General features: G+C 42.5%; 1 protein-coding gene across 1 annotated transcript in view; it reads left to right on the top strand.

Moving 5' to 3' along the window:
• The window catches only part of ttn.2 (titin, tandem duplicate 2), a 202,061-nt gene that overhangs the window by 101,165 nt on the left and 85,078 nt on the right, over positions 1-15,818 (top strand). The window contains exons 112-129 of the mRNA XM_079170044.1: positions 966-1,105; positions 1,209-1,335; positions 3,420-3,562; positions 6,522-6,645; positions 7,069-7,335; positions 8,036-8,133; positions 8,227-8,395; positions 8,653-8,922; positions 9,682-9,948; positions 10,844-11,122; positions 11,763-12,171; positions 12,273-12,397; positions 12,490-12,756; positions 13,508-13,777; positions 13,864-14,163; positions 14,262-14,564; positions 14,660-14,847; positions 14,990-15,104. Coding sequence (XP_079026170.1) covers positions 966-1,105; positions 1,209-1,335; positions 3,420-3,562; positions 6,522-6,645; positions 7,069-7,335; positions 8,036-8,133; positions 8,227-8,395; positions 8,653-8,922; positions 9,682-9,948; positions 10,844-11,122; positions 11,763-12,171; positions 12,273-12,397; positions 12,490-12,756; positions 13,508-13,777; positions 13,864-14,163; positions 14,262-14,564; positions 14,660-14,847; positions 14,990-15,104 — 3,861 coding nt within the window. The remainder of the gene's footprint in view (positions 1-965; positions 1,106-1,208; positions 1,336-3,419; positions 3,563-6,521; positions 6,646-7,068; positions 7,336-8,035; positions 8,134-8,226; positions 8,396-8,652; positions 8,923-9,681; positions 9,949-10,843; positions 11,123-11,762; positions 12,172-12,272; positions 12,398-12,489; positions 12,757-13,507; positions 13,778-13,863; positions 14,164-14,261; positions 14,565-14,659; positions 14,848-14,989; positions 15,105-15,818) is intronic.

The following is a 15,818-nucleotide window of genomic DNA, read 5'->3' as shown; positions in this document are numbered from 1 at the left end:
TCCTCTCACTCCGGCTGACTGTACTTGTATAGAAACACTAATATGAACTCTGAAGAAATAATGGAGACATGAATCTGTTAATGTCTCTTCACTCAGATGTTCATACGAGCGTTCATATACATCTTATGATAATATCATACTCATGTACATTTGTTATTTCTTTTATTATTTCATGGTGCAATTCAACCATTTTTCCTGCACAAGACATCTAGTTCCCTTAAATGAATGCAAAATGATGATGATTTAAAATAGATTATATTCTAAATTAAATAAATGATAAAAGCAGGAATGAATTAGGAGCTCAAACTGTCTGTAAATGTGTTTATAAAACATATTTACAGACAGTTTGAAATTGAATGCAAACTATTGTCTATAAGTGTTAATAACACCTTTATATATTTATATATATATATATATATATAAATATATATATATATATATATATATATATATATATATTTATATATAAATATATATATATATATATATATATATATATATTTATATATATATATATATATATATATAAATATATATATATATATATATATATATATATATTTATATATATATATATATATATATATATATAAATACATTTCACAATCAAGTTATAAAACTAAAGTTTTTGTTAATGTGACGATAATTATTAATTTGTTCATAAATGTTTTTATTACTTCTGCTTCTACCAACAATGATAATAGAACAATACTGATAAAGAAGTTGTAATATTAGTGATATCATGGAGTTACTCACTGTCTTCTGCTTTAGCACAAACTGTGAGTCGCTCTGAATGAGCGTCACGTCTTCATGTCTTCACTGTTTGTCCTCATGAGACGCCGTCTCCTTTGTTTCTCTGTACACGACATCATGAAACTGTTCTTACTCGATGTTTCTGTGTTTTTCTGGCGGATTTCAGCTCCACCTTTGGTTTTTCTTTAACTTTCTTTTTTAAACCTCTGCAGAGCGTGACATCAAGGTCGTCCGCCCGCTTTACAGCGTGGAGGTCACGGAGACCGAGACGGCCAAGTTTGAGACGGAGATTTCAGAGGAGGATCTTCACTCCACCTGGAAGCTGAAAGGAGAGATGCTCCACCCGTCTCCTGTAAGATGAGACTTTATCCTGTGAAGACGTTTAGTTTGAGCTCCAGGTTGAGATGAACTGATTCTTTTGATTGTTTGAACGGTGGATTATCTTTTGTTCTCAGGATGTGGAGATCAAGGAAGAGGGAGCCCGACACATGTTGATCCTCTTCAACTGCAAAATGGACATGGCCGGAAGTGTAGACTTCTCTGCAGCGAATGCCAAATCCTCAGCTCAGCTCAGGGTCAAAGGTGACAGAAACAACACCGACACAATCAACAGACAGTTTATGGAAACATTTGTTTGTAGTCGGCTTAAAATCCAGGAAAGTCCGCCTTTCCTGGATTTTGGGGGGGGGGGGGCAGCCGAGGTGTTTGTGAGCTGAGGTGTGAGGAGGAGACAGATGACGGCTGTGAACTAAACCTATTGAAGACAGAGTTTAGCTCGTCGGTCCTCTCCAGGGAGCCTCCTGGTTGTCTTCCTCCAACCTTGAAGCCGGTAATCTGCTTCATCCCGTCCACACCTCCCTCACGTTGTTCCTCCTGGAGCCTCCAGCTTCCTCCTGGAGGAGTCCTTGCCCTCCCTGAGCTTCACCTTCAGGTCGCGCTGGACTCTCCTGAGCTCGTCCCTCAGATAAGCAGCGTACAGTCCGGGATGGAATGACTGTTGAATGGTCTGTTCACAGAATGTAATGTATTCAGTGATGCAGTCCGTCATGCTGTTGAGGTCCTCCCCATGTGGTCCACACAGCACATCCCAGTCCGTCGACTCAAAGCAGTCCTGCAGGGCGTCTTTAGCCTCCTGAGACCACCTCCTCAGGGTCCTGGTGCTCACAGGCAGCCTCTGCACCAGAGGAACACAGCCGGGTGTTAATTAGTTTGTTTTATAGCAAATTGAAAACATTTCTTGACACTTTCAGGGTTATTCCAACAAGATTCATTTCTTGTTGATTGTTAGTAAAATATTAACGTATAAAGTATTTACATACATTCACAAGAGAATTTCACATTTCAGAAACGCGAGCTGCTGCAGAACAGACAGATAACATTCTGCTGTAAAGATTAAAGCTTCAGGACGACAAAGAGTCAAACTGGAGTTTGTACTCGTAACGATAGTTTGTTGAGAAATTTGAAAAATGTGAAACTCTTCTGATAAAGTAGAAACTCTTCTCATCCAACCGGCAAACATCAAGTTTACCTGCAAAGAAACCGAATATATTTAGTTATGACTCAGTAACACTTATAAATAAAAGATCAAATGAGTAAAGAACAAACGATCTTCTTCATATGACGACGTATCATGATGTATCAGGGCCTTTCATCTTTTTATTATATTATATTATAGAAACTCGTAAAAGTGTAAAACATCTAAATGATCTTAGTATTTATTTATGATCATCAGAACATTTATCTGTGTCTTTCTGTTATTTAACGGTGTGAGTTTTGAGAATATTCACCTTTTCTTTCTGGTAAATTCTTGTAAAATTTCTCTGAATTTGAGCTCCTTCCTCTTGCTCCGTTATTTCTTTATTTGTTAGGTAGAAGGTCCCTGATACGCTGTCATATCTTCAACAGTCAGTGTTTAGATGTAACATTGGATCCTGATGTAGAACAGTTAAAGCTTCACAGTGAAGGAATCAGCGGCTCTGAATTAGATCTCAAAATAAATCGTGAAACTCTCGCTGACCGTTAAATCTGAACTCTTTATATTTCCGATAAAGACCCGGATCAGTCTGGTGCTCCTGAAGGAGCAGATCCAGATGAAACACACAGTCGGCCTTTAACTGTGATTCAGAGGCTTTAATGAGGCTTTATGTGAGGAAGCCTGTAAACAGTCGCTGCAGCTTGTTACATCCTGGATCTCATGACACGGTTACATGACGGCTCTCAGTCTTCAGCAGCGGGACGTTGGGTAACTCCTGCGACGAGCTCCACATTCTCCTTTTCCAGGAAAAAATGTCAGCCTGTTGATTGACAGGAGCAGATTGAATCCCCCCCCCCCCCCCCCCCCCCGATAGGTTTGGCAGAGTTGGGCTCTCAGCCAATCGGGGACCTCGGTTATTTTAGAAACCGCATGCCTTATCCAGAGCAGGTTGGCAGTGATTGGCAGGGAGCACGCGACCCTGTCCCTCACTGGTTTCCTGCAGGTCGCATGCTAATGAGCTAGCCCCCCAACGCCGAGTCCCCGGGGTGTCCGTCTGCAGTTGTCCGGAGGGCGTCCACCTTCAGCTCAGCCCCACCATGAGGACGAGCCTCTGAGGATTATTCTCTCGTTTTTGGATCTATTGACCTGTTTCAGGGGGGGGGACTAATCATGTCTTCTCCCCAATCCAAAGCCCGAGTCATCGGCCTGGCGAGACCCCTGAACGACGCCACCGTGACCGCGGGGGAGACCGCCACCTTCGAGTGCGAGCTGTCCTACGAGGGCATCGCTGTTGAGTGGTTCCTGGGGGGTTCCAAGCTGCAACCGAGCGACAGAGTAAGTCCTGACACACCTGAGTCCTCAAAACAAAGCACCACTCACTTCCTGACACACAACACCTGTTGACATGCAGTCACACCCTCCTCCTCCTCCTCGGGGGGGTCCGGGGGGGCCTCGTGGGTTGGTTCGGGTCCAGATCCGGGGTCCACTTTGTACACTTTGTTTCAGGTTCTCTGTTGCAGATCTTCATATAAGGGCCTGCTGCTGCTGGAGGTTCAGGATTCCAGCTGAGCATTCTGGTTTTGAGAGAACGCGGTGCAGCGAGGCTTTTTCTGCCCTGCAAGCGTTTCTACGGGGTTATTTTTAACGGAGGCGCAGGGCAGGTGGCAACAGCAGCAGTTTGACAGCTTGAGTCTTAAAATCACTCCACAGAGGAGCTGGAAGTGATTTCTTTACTGGTTTCAGGCTGAAATAAGAGGCGAGGGAGAGGCGGTGCTCTGACTCGGATTAGTTTGATTCTCAGATGGAACCGAAGAACTCTGAAGGTGTCGGATGACACACACAGTCTCTCTGAGATTTACTGCACGTTACTCGGTCGACAAGCTGCTGCAGCTGGTTTAAAACATCTGTTTTCTTACAATATTAAAGATAAAGTGAGTAAATAAACAGGTTAACTGAGACGCAGCGGAGACAGAAACCATCAAAGATTTATTCTGTGGTTAAGAAGTAAAGTCATAGATTTGATCTCAGATTAGGGTTAAAACTAAAGTTAAATATTAATGTAACTGAACAAAGACATCTGAACTATCATTTATAAATGTATTATTATAAACACGACTAATATTCCAGTTTAAAGAGTTTAAAACAACAGAATCAGGGAGCAAAGAAAGTTCTATAATAATAATAATAAAACTATGAAACACAGTTTGTTGTTTCATAAAGTGAAAGTTTACGAGACCTTAAAGAAACCAAAACAACTTTCTGTCTTTAGAGGAAACAACACGAGCTGCTGAGCAACTCTGACTCAGATGTGAACATTGAAAAAAGAAAAACAAAGTTTGTCTTTTATCAGCTGAAAATAAGGAATAAATCTAATAATATCTGAAGAAACATAAATGCTTTTATTTGAATCTGTCTCAATCACAACGCAGCAAAACAATAAGTTTAATGTTGAAACCAACAACAAAAAATGATTCATGATAAACAATCTGAAACGTTTTTAAAATATTAAAACTAAATACAGATAATTGTTTTTGTTGTTGTTATTCTTAAGGTAATGATGTCATAAACACCGAATGTTTAATTCCTCTTCGTGGGTTATGTTTCTGTGGGCCTGGTGTGAAATACAGTCTGTGGAGGTAAAATCAGCCTTCAGGTGTCAAAGGTCAAGCTGTTTAAATCGGGGGAAGCCGATCAGCTGCCTGCATTCGTTCTAGCTGTCAGGATCAGCTGACTCGCCGTGCACGTGCTGCAGACCCCAGAACCCAAAACTTCAGCTCAACTCTGTGTCTTGTGAAACTCACAGACAATGTGAAGGGTTGAAAAACAACAACGATGTGGCTGACTCTTGAGTGCATGCTGGACACCTGGCAGGCAGACTTTAGGGAAGAAATCCCCCAAATCGTTGACTCTGTGATGTCTCCATATTACAGACAATGTTCAGGAAAGGTAAAACCTACTAATACAATGACTATGTTAAACCGGACGAGTGCTGTTCAGGCTAGTACAAACCCTCTCATTAACTGACTCTGTTGAGCCTGGCAGGTAGTATTCAGGGCAGGATAAACCCTAAGAGTCCACAGAAAGGACAACACATATAAAACAAACAGTTAAAACAGTACAATCAAAGAAAGTTTAAATAGTACAATCAGAATAGTTTAAATAGTTCATGTTTATTTGAAGCAGTGCTATGATACAGTGTTGTGTCATCTGCATACATTACCATGCTGGCCTTCCTCTTAAACAAGAGCCCTATTTTTAGGCCTCTGCTCGAAAATGTCATACCCATACTAAAGAGAGTGTAAATCTCTAACTACAAGGTCTATTTGAACAATTTTGATGTTATAATAACAGAAACACTTGTGAGATTGTATCAGATGTGTAAATATCAGAGTATATGTTACTGGTTAATACTAAATGAAGATGGAACACAGCTCAAATTGAAAATGTTCAGGTTCGCCTGAAAGAAAAGCTGACACCATTTCAGATGCGTCAGTGTCTTACGAATGCGGTAGTGAAAGCCTGGTGTTGATTGAGTCTTTAGCCAGTAAAAATCGAAAAAACGCTGCTCACCCCAAGCCTAAAATTCCATTCGCCAAAAGTCTGACCCCTCCCCCGGGTCCCACACGTTAGGTTGACCCCCCTTTCACCAGGAAACAGAGGAGAGAGACACAGAACATATGTAGGAGCAGTGTTGAGCAGACAAACGGGGGATTATGCCGGTCTTTTTGTGATTCTTCGTGAAGGTAAGGTCCTGCTTGGAATCTTTTTTGGATAAGCAGTTTGTTGTTCTGGTGTTTGTTGGCTCACAGCTCTGTACTGGTTTCACAGAGAGAAATTCTGAAGATATCTCTGGATTCTGTGTTGAATTCTCATGCTCTGCGATGTATTGCTCGGCCGTGTACATGTATACATGCATATTTTTAGCTCTCGTTATCTACATTTTTTCGACGGTATATGCTCCCCCCTCTGAGCTCGAGAGCCCCCCAATTTGGGGGCGTCGTGCTGAGCAGATCATTTGTGAAAATAGAAAACAGTAAAGGGGCCTAAGCAGCTTCCTTGTGGAACCTCACAGCTGATGTATCTGCAGTCTGATAAGCTACCATTATAATATGTAATATTACTATTATAAAAGACTCTGAAACATAACTGACCATCCAACAGAGAGCCCTACTGCTGAATCCATGTTAGGTAGGTGGTGTTCAGGACAGGTTAAACCCCACTATAACTGACTCTGTTTAACCTGACAGGTAGTACTCAGGGAAGGTTAAACCCCTGCAATGACTCTGTTGAACAGGTGGTGCTGAAGGCGGAGGCTAAAGTCCATAGTTTCACTCTGAGGGACGTTCGGCTGAATGAAGCCGGACAAGTTAAACTCACCGCCAAAGACTTCCAGACTGAGGCCAACCTCATCGTCAAAGGTAAGATCTACTGGTTCTACTGGACTCTGATGACTCTACTGGTTCTACTGGACTCTGATAACTCTACTGAATCTACTGGACTCTAATTACTCTACTAGTTCTACTGGACTCTAATGACTCTACTGGTTCTAAAGGACTCTGATAACTCTACTGGTTCTACTGGACTCTAATGACTCTACTGGTTCTGCTGGACTCTGATGACTCTACTGGTTCTGCTGGACTCTGATGACTCTAATGGTTCTGCTGGACTCTAATGACTCTACTGGTTCTGCTGGACTCTGATGACTCTACTGGTTCTGCTGGACTCTGATGACTCTACTGGTTCTGCTGGACTCCAGATTTTCAATGAAAGTTCTGTATTGAGTTTTATGTTTCACAAACCAAACTAAACAACTGTCCCGTGTGTTCTTGTGTTGCGTTCAGAGCCACCGGTGGAGTTCTCGAAGCCTCTGGAGGACCAGACGGTGGAGGAGGAAGCGACCGCCACGCTGGAGTGTGAAGTTTCCAGAGAGAACGCAGAGGTCCGCTGGTTCAGAGACGGACAGGAAATCAGAAAGACCAAGAAGTACGAGATGATCGTTGACGGATACAAGAGAGCTCTGGTGATCCACGACTGCACTCTGGACGACTCCAAGACCTACGCTTGTGACGCCAAAGCCTTCAAAACCTCCTGTTTCCTTAACGTGGAACGTGAGTACACATTTATAGAAGAGTTAAGGAACCTTAGTATCCAGGGACTCCTCAATGTAGGAACCCTTTATTAGGCAAAGGAAACCACTTTAAAGTTCAGGACCCGATCCCTCAAAAAGGTAACAACTTTCTTTTAGAGGGTTCCTTAACGGACCCTCTAAAAAAGCTAAAGGACCTTCTCTAACTTTTAAGGAACCCTTAATAAGACTTCAAGAACCTTCTGTAACAGCTGATCCATTCATCCAGCATGTTCCTGTTATCTGGGACCTGGTCCTGGGTTAGAAGGGTACTCTTAAAGTTCCTCTCCTTAGTGCCAGTTTCCAGCTCTTCCTGGGGAACCCTAAGGCCCCTAAGCCAGAAGAGCCACCACCAGGCATCAACCTTCACATTTATAAAGTGAAGTCAAAGCTTCATGTGTTAAAGCTGCATTATCTCTAGTGTCCATCAGGGGGCGACTCCTCCTCAGTCCATATATGGTCACTTCCTGTTCACTGGTTGCAAAAAAACCCTCTAGTGAGAGTTAATAAATCTTTTGTTGGAGTTAAAGGATCCAACAAGAACGTAAAGACCCTCCGTTAGATCTTGTGGTCTCGTTAGAGATCCTGATGAACTATGATGTAATGATGTATACAGGTATGTATATATATATATATATATATATATATATATATATATAATGAATCGTCCTGTGTGTCCTCAGCTCCTCATATCGAGTTCTCTAAGCCGCTCCATGACGTGGAAGTGAAAGAAAAGGAATCTGCCAGGTTTGAGTGTGAAGTTTCCAGAGAGGACGTCAAAGTGAGTTAGTTTGTCGTTGATGAAATCAGAAATAAAGGAAACATTCAGATGATTTTGTTTCTGAGATCTCTTCTTCTTATTGTCTCGCTGCAGGTCCGCTGGTTTAAAGACGGAAGTGAGATCAGAAAGGGGAAGAAGTACGAGATAATCGCTCAAGGTCGCCAACACGTCCTCGTCATCCACAAGTCGGTGTTTGATGATGAGGCCGAATACGAATGTGACGCTAAAACCTCCAAATCCTCCGGCATGCTGACCGTCGTTGGTGAGAAACTCTTTATTATTATTATTTATGAGTCCAAGTGAACTCACCTTTAGAGTGAAACTCGTATGTCATACAACAGATAGCTGAACAGTATAAAGATGTAATATATATATATACACAGTATATACTGTATATATTACATCTTTATATATATATATATATTCTGTGGTTAAAAGGTGTTTTTTAGTATTTATTAAATGTTGTGGTTATGAAAGAAGGTAGAAAGTCTCTGAGACGTGTTCTTGGTCTGGTCACAGAGGAGGAGGCCCGGTTCACCAAGAACCTGTCCAACGTGGAGGGCACGGAGACGGACAGCGTGAAGCTGATCTGCGAGGTGTCCAAACCCGGCGCAGACGTCACGTGGTACCGAGGAGACGAGGAGCTGCCGGAGGGCGGTCGCTACGAGCACATCGTGGACGGGAAGAGGAGGATCCTCCTGATCCAGGACCTGAAGATGGGGGACGCAGGAGAGTACACCTGCAGACTGAGTCCCAGCATCAAGACCTCCGGGACCCTCAAGATCAATGGTGAGGGTTCAGCTCCGGAACATTTATGAAGCGGTTTGAAGCTTCTAATAATAATAATAATATTAATAATTAATAAATTATGTCGTAACAATTAAAAACACAATGAAAAGTCTAAAATAAGGTTTTCAAACAAATATAAACAGCTGTAGACGCTGGGTTTGATTTACCACTAATTCATTTATGTAAGGTATATATACACATATATATATATATACACACATATATATATATATGTGTGTATATATATATATGTAGATCTTTTAGATCTACAGTCGGAGAAGTACGGAAGCTCTGAGAGGAGAAAAAACATTCTGGTGATTTATTTTCTGATCCAAATAGTTTTTAATATAATAATATAATAATATAATAATCACTAGCATCCTATTTTGTTTATTTATTTTCATCTGTGAGACGAAAACGTTTTGACAGCTGATTTTTGTTTTGGGATCATTTTTTTAAGTGTGTCGTTAAAAGTACATCAGTACCTCTTATTATAAACATGAATAAAAGCTCAACACAAGGCGCGTATATTGTGTTGTTTGGAGTTTTACAACAACAAACAAACAAAGATCCTGACAAATAATTAAATTGATAAAAAAATGTGTCTCACACATGAAAATAATTCCACCTGTTCTTCAGTCATCAACACAGAAGATGGATCAGCTGTTTGTTATTGTTCTCAAGGCTCAGGAAAGTTTAACGTCTGCGTAAAAACCCGCTGACCTCCGACCTCTCGCGGTGCTTCCCGTCTGTTTTCAGAACTGGCTGCAGAGTTCATCTCCAGGCCTCAGAACCAGGAAGTGGTGGAGGGCGAGAAGGCAGAGTTCACCTGCTCTGTCTCCAAGGAGACCTACCAGGTGAAGTGGCTGAAAGACGACAAAGAGCTGGAGGCGGGAGACAAGTACCAGACGGTGAGCGACGGGAAGAGACGGACGCTGGTCATCAAGAGCTGCGAGCTCAAAGACGAGGGCGGATACGTGGTGATGATCGGACCGACCAGAGCCGGCGCCGACCTCACCGTGCTCGGTAAGCCCCGCCCACTCACCAAGCCCCGCCCTCTCATTGTAGAGAGATTTAAAGATAAATACACAAAAATGTGATTTTACCTGAATTTGACTGATAACTGTTTATATTTCTGTCATTGTGCTTTTGCACCGTAATGATCATTTTTATTTTCTTATTCTTTACTTTGTACTCTTTTCCCTCTGAATCAATAAAGTTGTATCTTATCAACAGAAACAACAGCTGAGAAGAGCAACGACACTTTAAATTAGTTTCATTTATAGAAACAGGAAAAATAATCTTTGTCTTTTCCTCTTTTACAAAGTAGTAACAAGGATATTATGTGGAAACATGAAGACAATTTATAATTATTATTATAAACAATAAAAAACATACTTCCGTAAATCAAAAGTGTGAGGAACAAAATTAAGATTTAGACATTTTAAAGTCAAAATTACAACTTAGTAAATAAGAATTTCAACTTCCTGTCTTATTATTTAGAGTTAGAAAGTCAAAACGCCGTTCTAGTGACAGACATGGGCTTCCATACCTAAAAACATCATGCCGTGTATTTTTACTTATTTTTTTATATTAGATTTTAATTTTATTGGATTTTGTATTTTTTTCAGGTTTAACTTTGAAAATGTTCAACTTTCAGTTTGTACCAAGAACAAAATATATATTTATCATTACTTATATTTTAATTCAAGTTTAATTAGTTTCATTACATTTCAACTTAGGCATTTAAATATAGAAATAAATACATTTTCTCAATAATTAATATAATAATTAATTAAATAAATAACATTTTCAACAATGCTTCACATTCCAGGTTAACTTACATTTTTACCAAACAAATGTCCAGAGTTTGACTTCACTACCTTTGGTTTGAAGAGTCTCTGATGTTTCCGTCCTGCAGAGAAACTGAAGGTCATCACGCCGCTGAAGGATACGGAGGCTAAAGAAGGACAGGAAGTGGTCCTGAACTGTGAGGTGAACTCAGATGGAGCGAAGGCCAAGTGGCTGAAGAAGGAGGAGACGATATTCGAGAGCAGCAAGTACGTGATGGTCCAGAGGGACAACGTCTTCTCGCTGAGGATCAAAGACGCCCAGAAGGGAGACGAGTCCAACTACAGCATCATTCTGACCAATCACAGAGCAGAGCACGCCAAGAGCTCCTGTGACCTCACGGTCAAAGGTCAGTGTGCTTTTTAAATTAGCATTAGCATTAACATTAAAAACTCTATTTTAATATTGTTTTACACTTTCAATTAAATCTTTTAACTAACTTCAGTCCTTATAACTAGCAAATGTTTATTCATTTTCAGAATTTAACCTTTTAAATTAATATACAATTAATAACACTCTTGTTATTTTTATAATAAATAAATAGAAAAAAACACCCTGATATTATAATGTGAAGTGTAGGTCAGTTTCTCCAAAATTCATTTTCTTAGCACCTCCCAATAAATAAATTGCATCTTTTTATCATTGAGTATTAAGTGTTAACTGAACAATTTAGCAGCTTTTAGGTTCAAGTAAGGAATTGAAAAGAATAACGTTTGGACATTTATACCAAAACTCAGGCACTTCTACGTATGGAACAATAAAAGACGATATATTAGATATATTCATTAGATTTACAGTCATGGCCGGTTTATTAGAGTTCTTCTTTAAGTGTGTAAACCAAAGTAAACCAGTACATTTCCAGTGTTTCTTCTAATTCAAAGACCTTCTGTGTTAATAAGATAACAAACTAATCACATTTTAGTCTCCTTGGTTTCACCCACAAAGGGAAAGGTCTTGATCATGTGTTGTGATGCTTTTGTGTTGTCCAGAGGAGAGTTTGAGGATCGTGGTTCCTCTGGAGGACATCGACACTCAGGAGAAAAAGACCATCAGCTTCTCCTGTAAGGTCAACCGGCCCAACGCCACCCTGAAGTGGCTGAAGGCCGGTGAGGAGATCGCCTTCAGCAAACGCGTCGTCTACCGAGTGGACAAGGACAAGCACACACTGACCGTCAAGGACTGCACGCTGGCAGACGAGGGCGAGTACACCGCCGTGGCCGGAGACAACAAGTCCACCGCCGAGCTGATCATCAGTGAGGCGCCCACAGACTTCAGCATGCAGCTCAAGGACCAGACCATCACCGAGTTTGACGACGCAGAGTTCACGTGCAAGCTCACCAAAGAGAAGGCCGACGCCAAGTGGTACAGAAATGGACGTGAGATCAGAGAAGGACCGAGGTACGTCCTCTAGAAACTCTTATCGATAGACCGAACTTTGTTCAAACCCTTTAGAGCTTTGTGAAGGTTTGCAGCTCACAAATTTGTGTTTATTTTCCCAGATACACGTTTGAAAAAGATGGAAAGCTTTGCACCTTGCGTATCAAGGAGTGCAGACCCGACGATGAGTGTGAATACGCATGTGGTGTGGACGAGAAGAGAACCAGAGCCAGGCTCTTCGTTGACGGTACGGTTCTTCTGGATTCTACACTATAGACTAGTTCCCCTTCTGTTCCTAAGGTTGACCTCCCTTAATGAATTTGTTTTCCGTCCCCGCAGAGACCCCGGTGAAGATCGTCAGACCGCCTCAGGACATGTTCGAACCTCCAGGCTCCGACATCGTGTTCGAGGTGGAGCTCAACAAGGACCGCCAAGAGGTGAAGTGGTTGAGGAACAACATGACCGTCGTCCAGGGAGACAAATACCAGATGGTGAGCGAGGGTAAAGTCCACAGACTGCAGGTCTGCGAGATCCGACCTCGAGATCAGGGAGAGTACAGGATCGTCGTCAAGGACAAAGACGCCAAGGCCAAGCTGGAGCTGGCAGGTAAGAGCATCGAAACACCGTCATTGTGGTGCAGCTGTGATCTTAAGATCAGAAAAGTTGTTATCCAAGAATCTGAAGATGTTACTTGGACTCTGACTCTAAAGAATGAATCCTGACTTAAGGCCTAATTTATCAATGCACAAGTGTTTAAGTACCTGTGGATCGAGGGACGAAGGTCTCGAGGCTGACGAATGAACGCGTGAAAAGCCTAACGTTGATTAAAGAACTGCTAAACTTTAATTAGTGAAGAATGAAAACAGGAGTCCTGAGTGTCTCAATTTCCAGTGTTGTTGTTGTTGTTAAGGGAGCAATGGATCCTAGAACTTGCGGTTCGAATCGTATCAGCACAAAATAAAAAATAGAGCAAATATAACTTTTAGAGATCCTTGACCGATACCAAATTGTCGATCATTTGGTGATCCATATTGGCAGATTCAGATCATTTTTGTTTTGTTATAGCAGCTGGTCTACAAGGATTCAGGATTTTAGTTTATGTTTTTTAGCTGTTAGCGGTGATGCTAACATTAGCTCTCCTCTTGTCAGTTCAAACACAGATTGTTGTTCACAAAATAGAAAGCATAAATGCTGATGTGCTGATCGGCCGGTAACGATCCTCAGTCTTTATTTCACACTGTGATGATGATTTAACTGTGTAATTAATCTGCGGTTACCCATGAACTGTGAGGGCGGATCTGTACACTAGTGGTTGTCTCTCTGACGGCGATCCCTTTGCTCCCTCCTCCACCTCCAGCTGTGCCTCAGATCAAGACCACAGACCAGAGCTACGTCACCGACGCCAGGAAGCCCATCGTCATGGCCGTCCCCTACAGCGCCTACCCGAAGGCCGAGGCCAACTGGATGTACGACAACCTGAGTCTGCCCAAAGACAACATCCACACATCCGCGGACCGCACGGAGTACCGACTGAAGGACCCCATGAAGTCCGACGAGGGCCGCTACAAGGTCATCATCAAGAACAGACACGGACAGGGAGAAGCCTTCATCAAGCTGGAGGTCATCGGTGAGTTCTCTGAAGCTGGAACTGTGGTCGTGTTTGGCCTCAGGCAATGTCACTTCTTAACTTCACCCTTTGTGTTTTCTTTCTAGATGTACCTGGACCCGTGAAGAACCTGCAGGTGGTCGACACCGCTGATGGTGAGGTCAGCCTGGCGTGGGAGGAGCCCGAGAACGACGGCGGCACCAAGGTCACTGGCTACGTGGTGGAGAGACGCGACGTGAAGCGGAAGACCTGGACGCTGGCCACCGACCATGCCGAGAGTCCCGAGTACACAGTGACCGGCCTCCAGAGGGACCCCATGTACCTGTTCAGAGTCTGCGCCAGAAACCGGGTCGGCAGCGGACCCAACGTAGAGACCGACAAACCCGTACAGGCCAGGAACAAGTTTGGTGAGAACTACTTGAGTTTTCGTTGGCATTGGCACAATGAATCTTGGGTTCCCTCAGTTCAGTTTACTGAACTGTCTTCTGTTCATGGTTCTTTTCAGATGTTCCCGAGGCTCCTCTGAACGTGATCGTTGGAGACGTCAGCAAGTTTGGCTGCACCGTCTCCTGGGAGCCTCCCGAGTCCGACGGAGGATCCCCCATCACCTCTTACATCATCGAGCTCAGGGACAGGACTTCCGTGAAGTGGACCCCTGTCCAGGTGACCAAGGCCGACGATCTGAGCGCCATCGTTAATGACGTCATTGAGAACAAAGAGTACATCTTTAGAGTCAAAGCTCAGAACAAGGCCGGTGAAGGAAAGCCAAGTGCCGCCTCGCGGCCCGTCAAGATCATGGATCCCATCGGTAAGTCTGGATTCGTCACACTTTGTGGTCCAGTAAGAAACAAAACCCGGACTTCCCCCCAGTAATCTGTTCCTTTTTGTCTCCGCCCCTTGCAGAGCGTCCCAGTCCCCCTCAGAACCTGGTCTATCAGGACCAGAACAAGAACTCAGTGCAGCTCAGCTGGGAGACTCCTTTGAGTAACGGAGGCAGCATGATCACCGGATACATCATCGAACGCTGCGAGGAAGGCACCGACAAGTGGCTCCGCTGCAACGCTCGCCTCTGCCCCGACCTCTTCTACAAGGTACCGATTCAAATAGATCCTGCTTTTGTGTTTGTTCGCCATCCAATGCTTCGCAGTAAAATTCTTATTGTCAAAAAACCTACAGTGTCTGAGTTTTACTTTGTTTTATCTTAACAATGTACCTTTTACCATTTTACTTCAGGTGTCAGGTCTGAAATATGGAACCAAGTACAACTACAAAGTGTTTGCTGAAAACGCCGCCGGAGTCTCTGACCCGTCAAACGTCATCGGACCGCTGTTGGCCGACGACACACATGGTGAGACAAACAAATATCTTTGATGTTTTTAAATGATTAATTAGGGCCTGAGCATCGACAACATCGGGCCACAAGGTCCCTATTGAAACTGTAGGAATTATTATTATTCTCTCGAGTGAATCGCATTTTTGGGGGCTTTATCATATCCGAAAACTCACCAAAGTCGGCATGCATATCAGGACTGCTGAAAATTTTTATATTTTATGGGTCCCACACTCAAACATGAAAAAATTGCTCGCTAGCGCCCCCTAGAATTTAGCCCCCTCATCCTGTATGGCCAATTAACTTGAAATTGTACACAGGCATGCAACCAAATGAGGTCTACAAAAAGCCTCCTGGACCCTTAAGCTCCGCCTACCAAAATGTTCTGCCATTTTGAATTTTGTGAAAAAAACATTTTTGCAACCTCCTCCTACACGCTGAGTCCGATTGCTACTGAATTTGCTGTGGATCAGTATTGATATATAATAATTAGTATATAATAAAATGTTATCAAAAGATGTTTGATATCTCATTACGTTTAGAAGATATGGACCAATGAACTTCATAAGGCGTGGCTTTGTTTTTCAATACTCATAACTTCAAAACCATTTAACCTGTAATCGTGAAATTTCTCACATATGTGCACATCGTATATTGTTACGTACCCTACAATTTTCATTCCATTCAACCACTAGGGAGCGATACAGTAGCTAAGCCATTTTTGACTTTTTT

The sequence above is a fragment of the Pholis gunnellus genome, assembly GCF_910591455.1.
Source record: "Pholis gunnellus genome assembly, chromosome: 12".
Lineage (NCBI taxonomy): Eukaryota > Metazoa > Chordata > Actinopteri > Perciformes > Pholidae > Pholis > Pholis gunnellus.
Note: the sequence above shows the minus strand (reverse complement) of the source record. Positions and strands in the feature narration are given on the sequence as shown.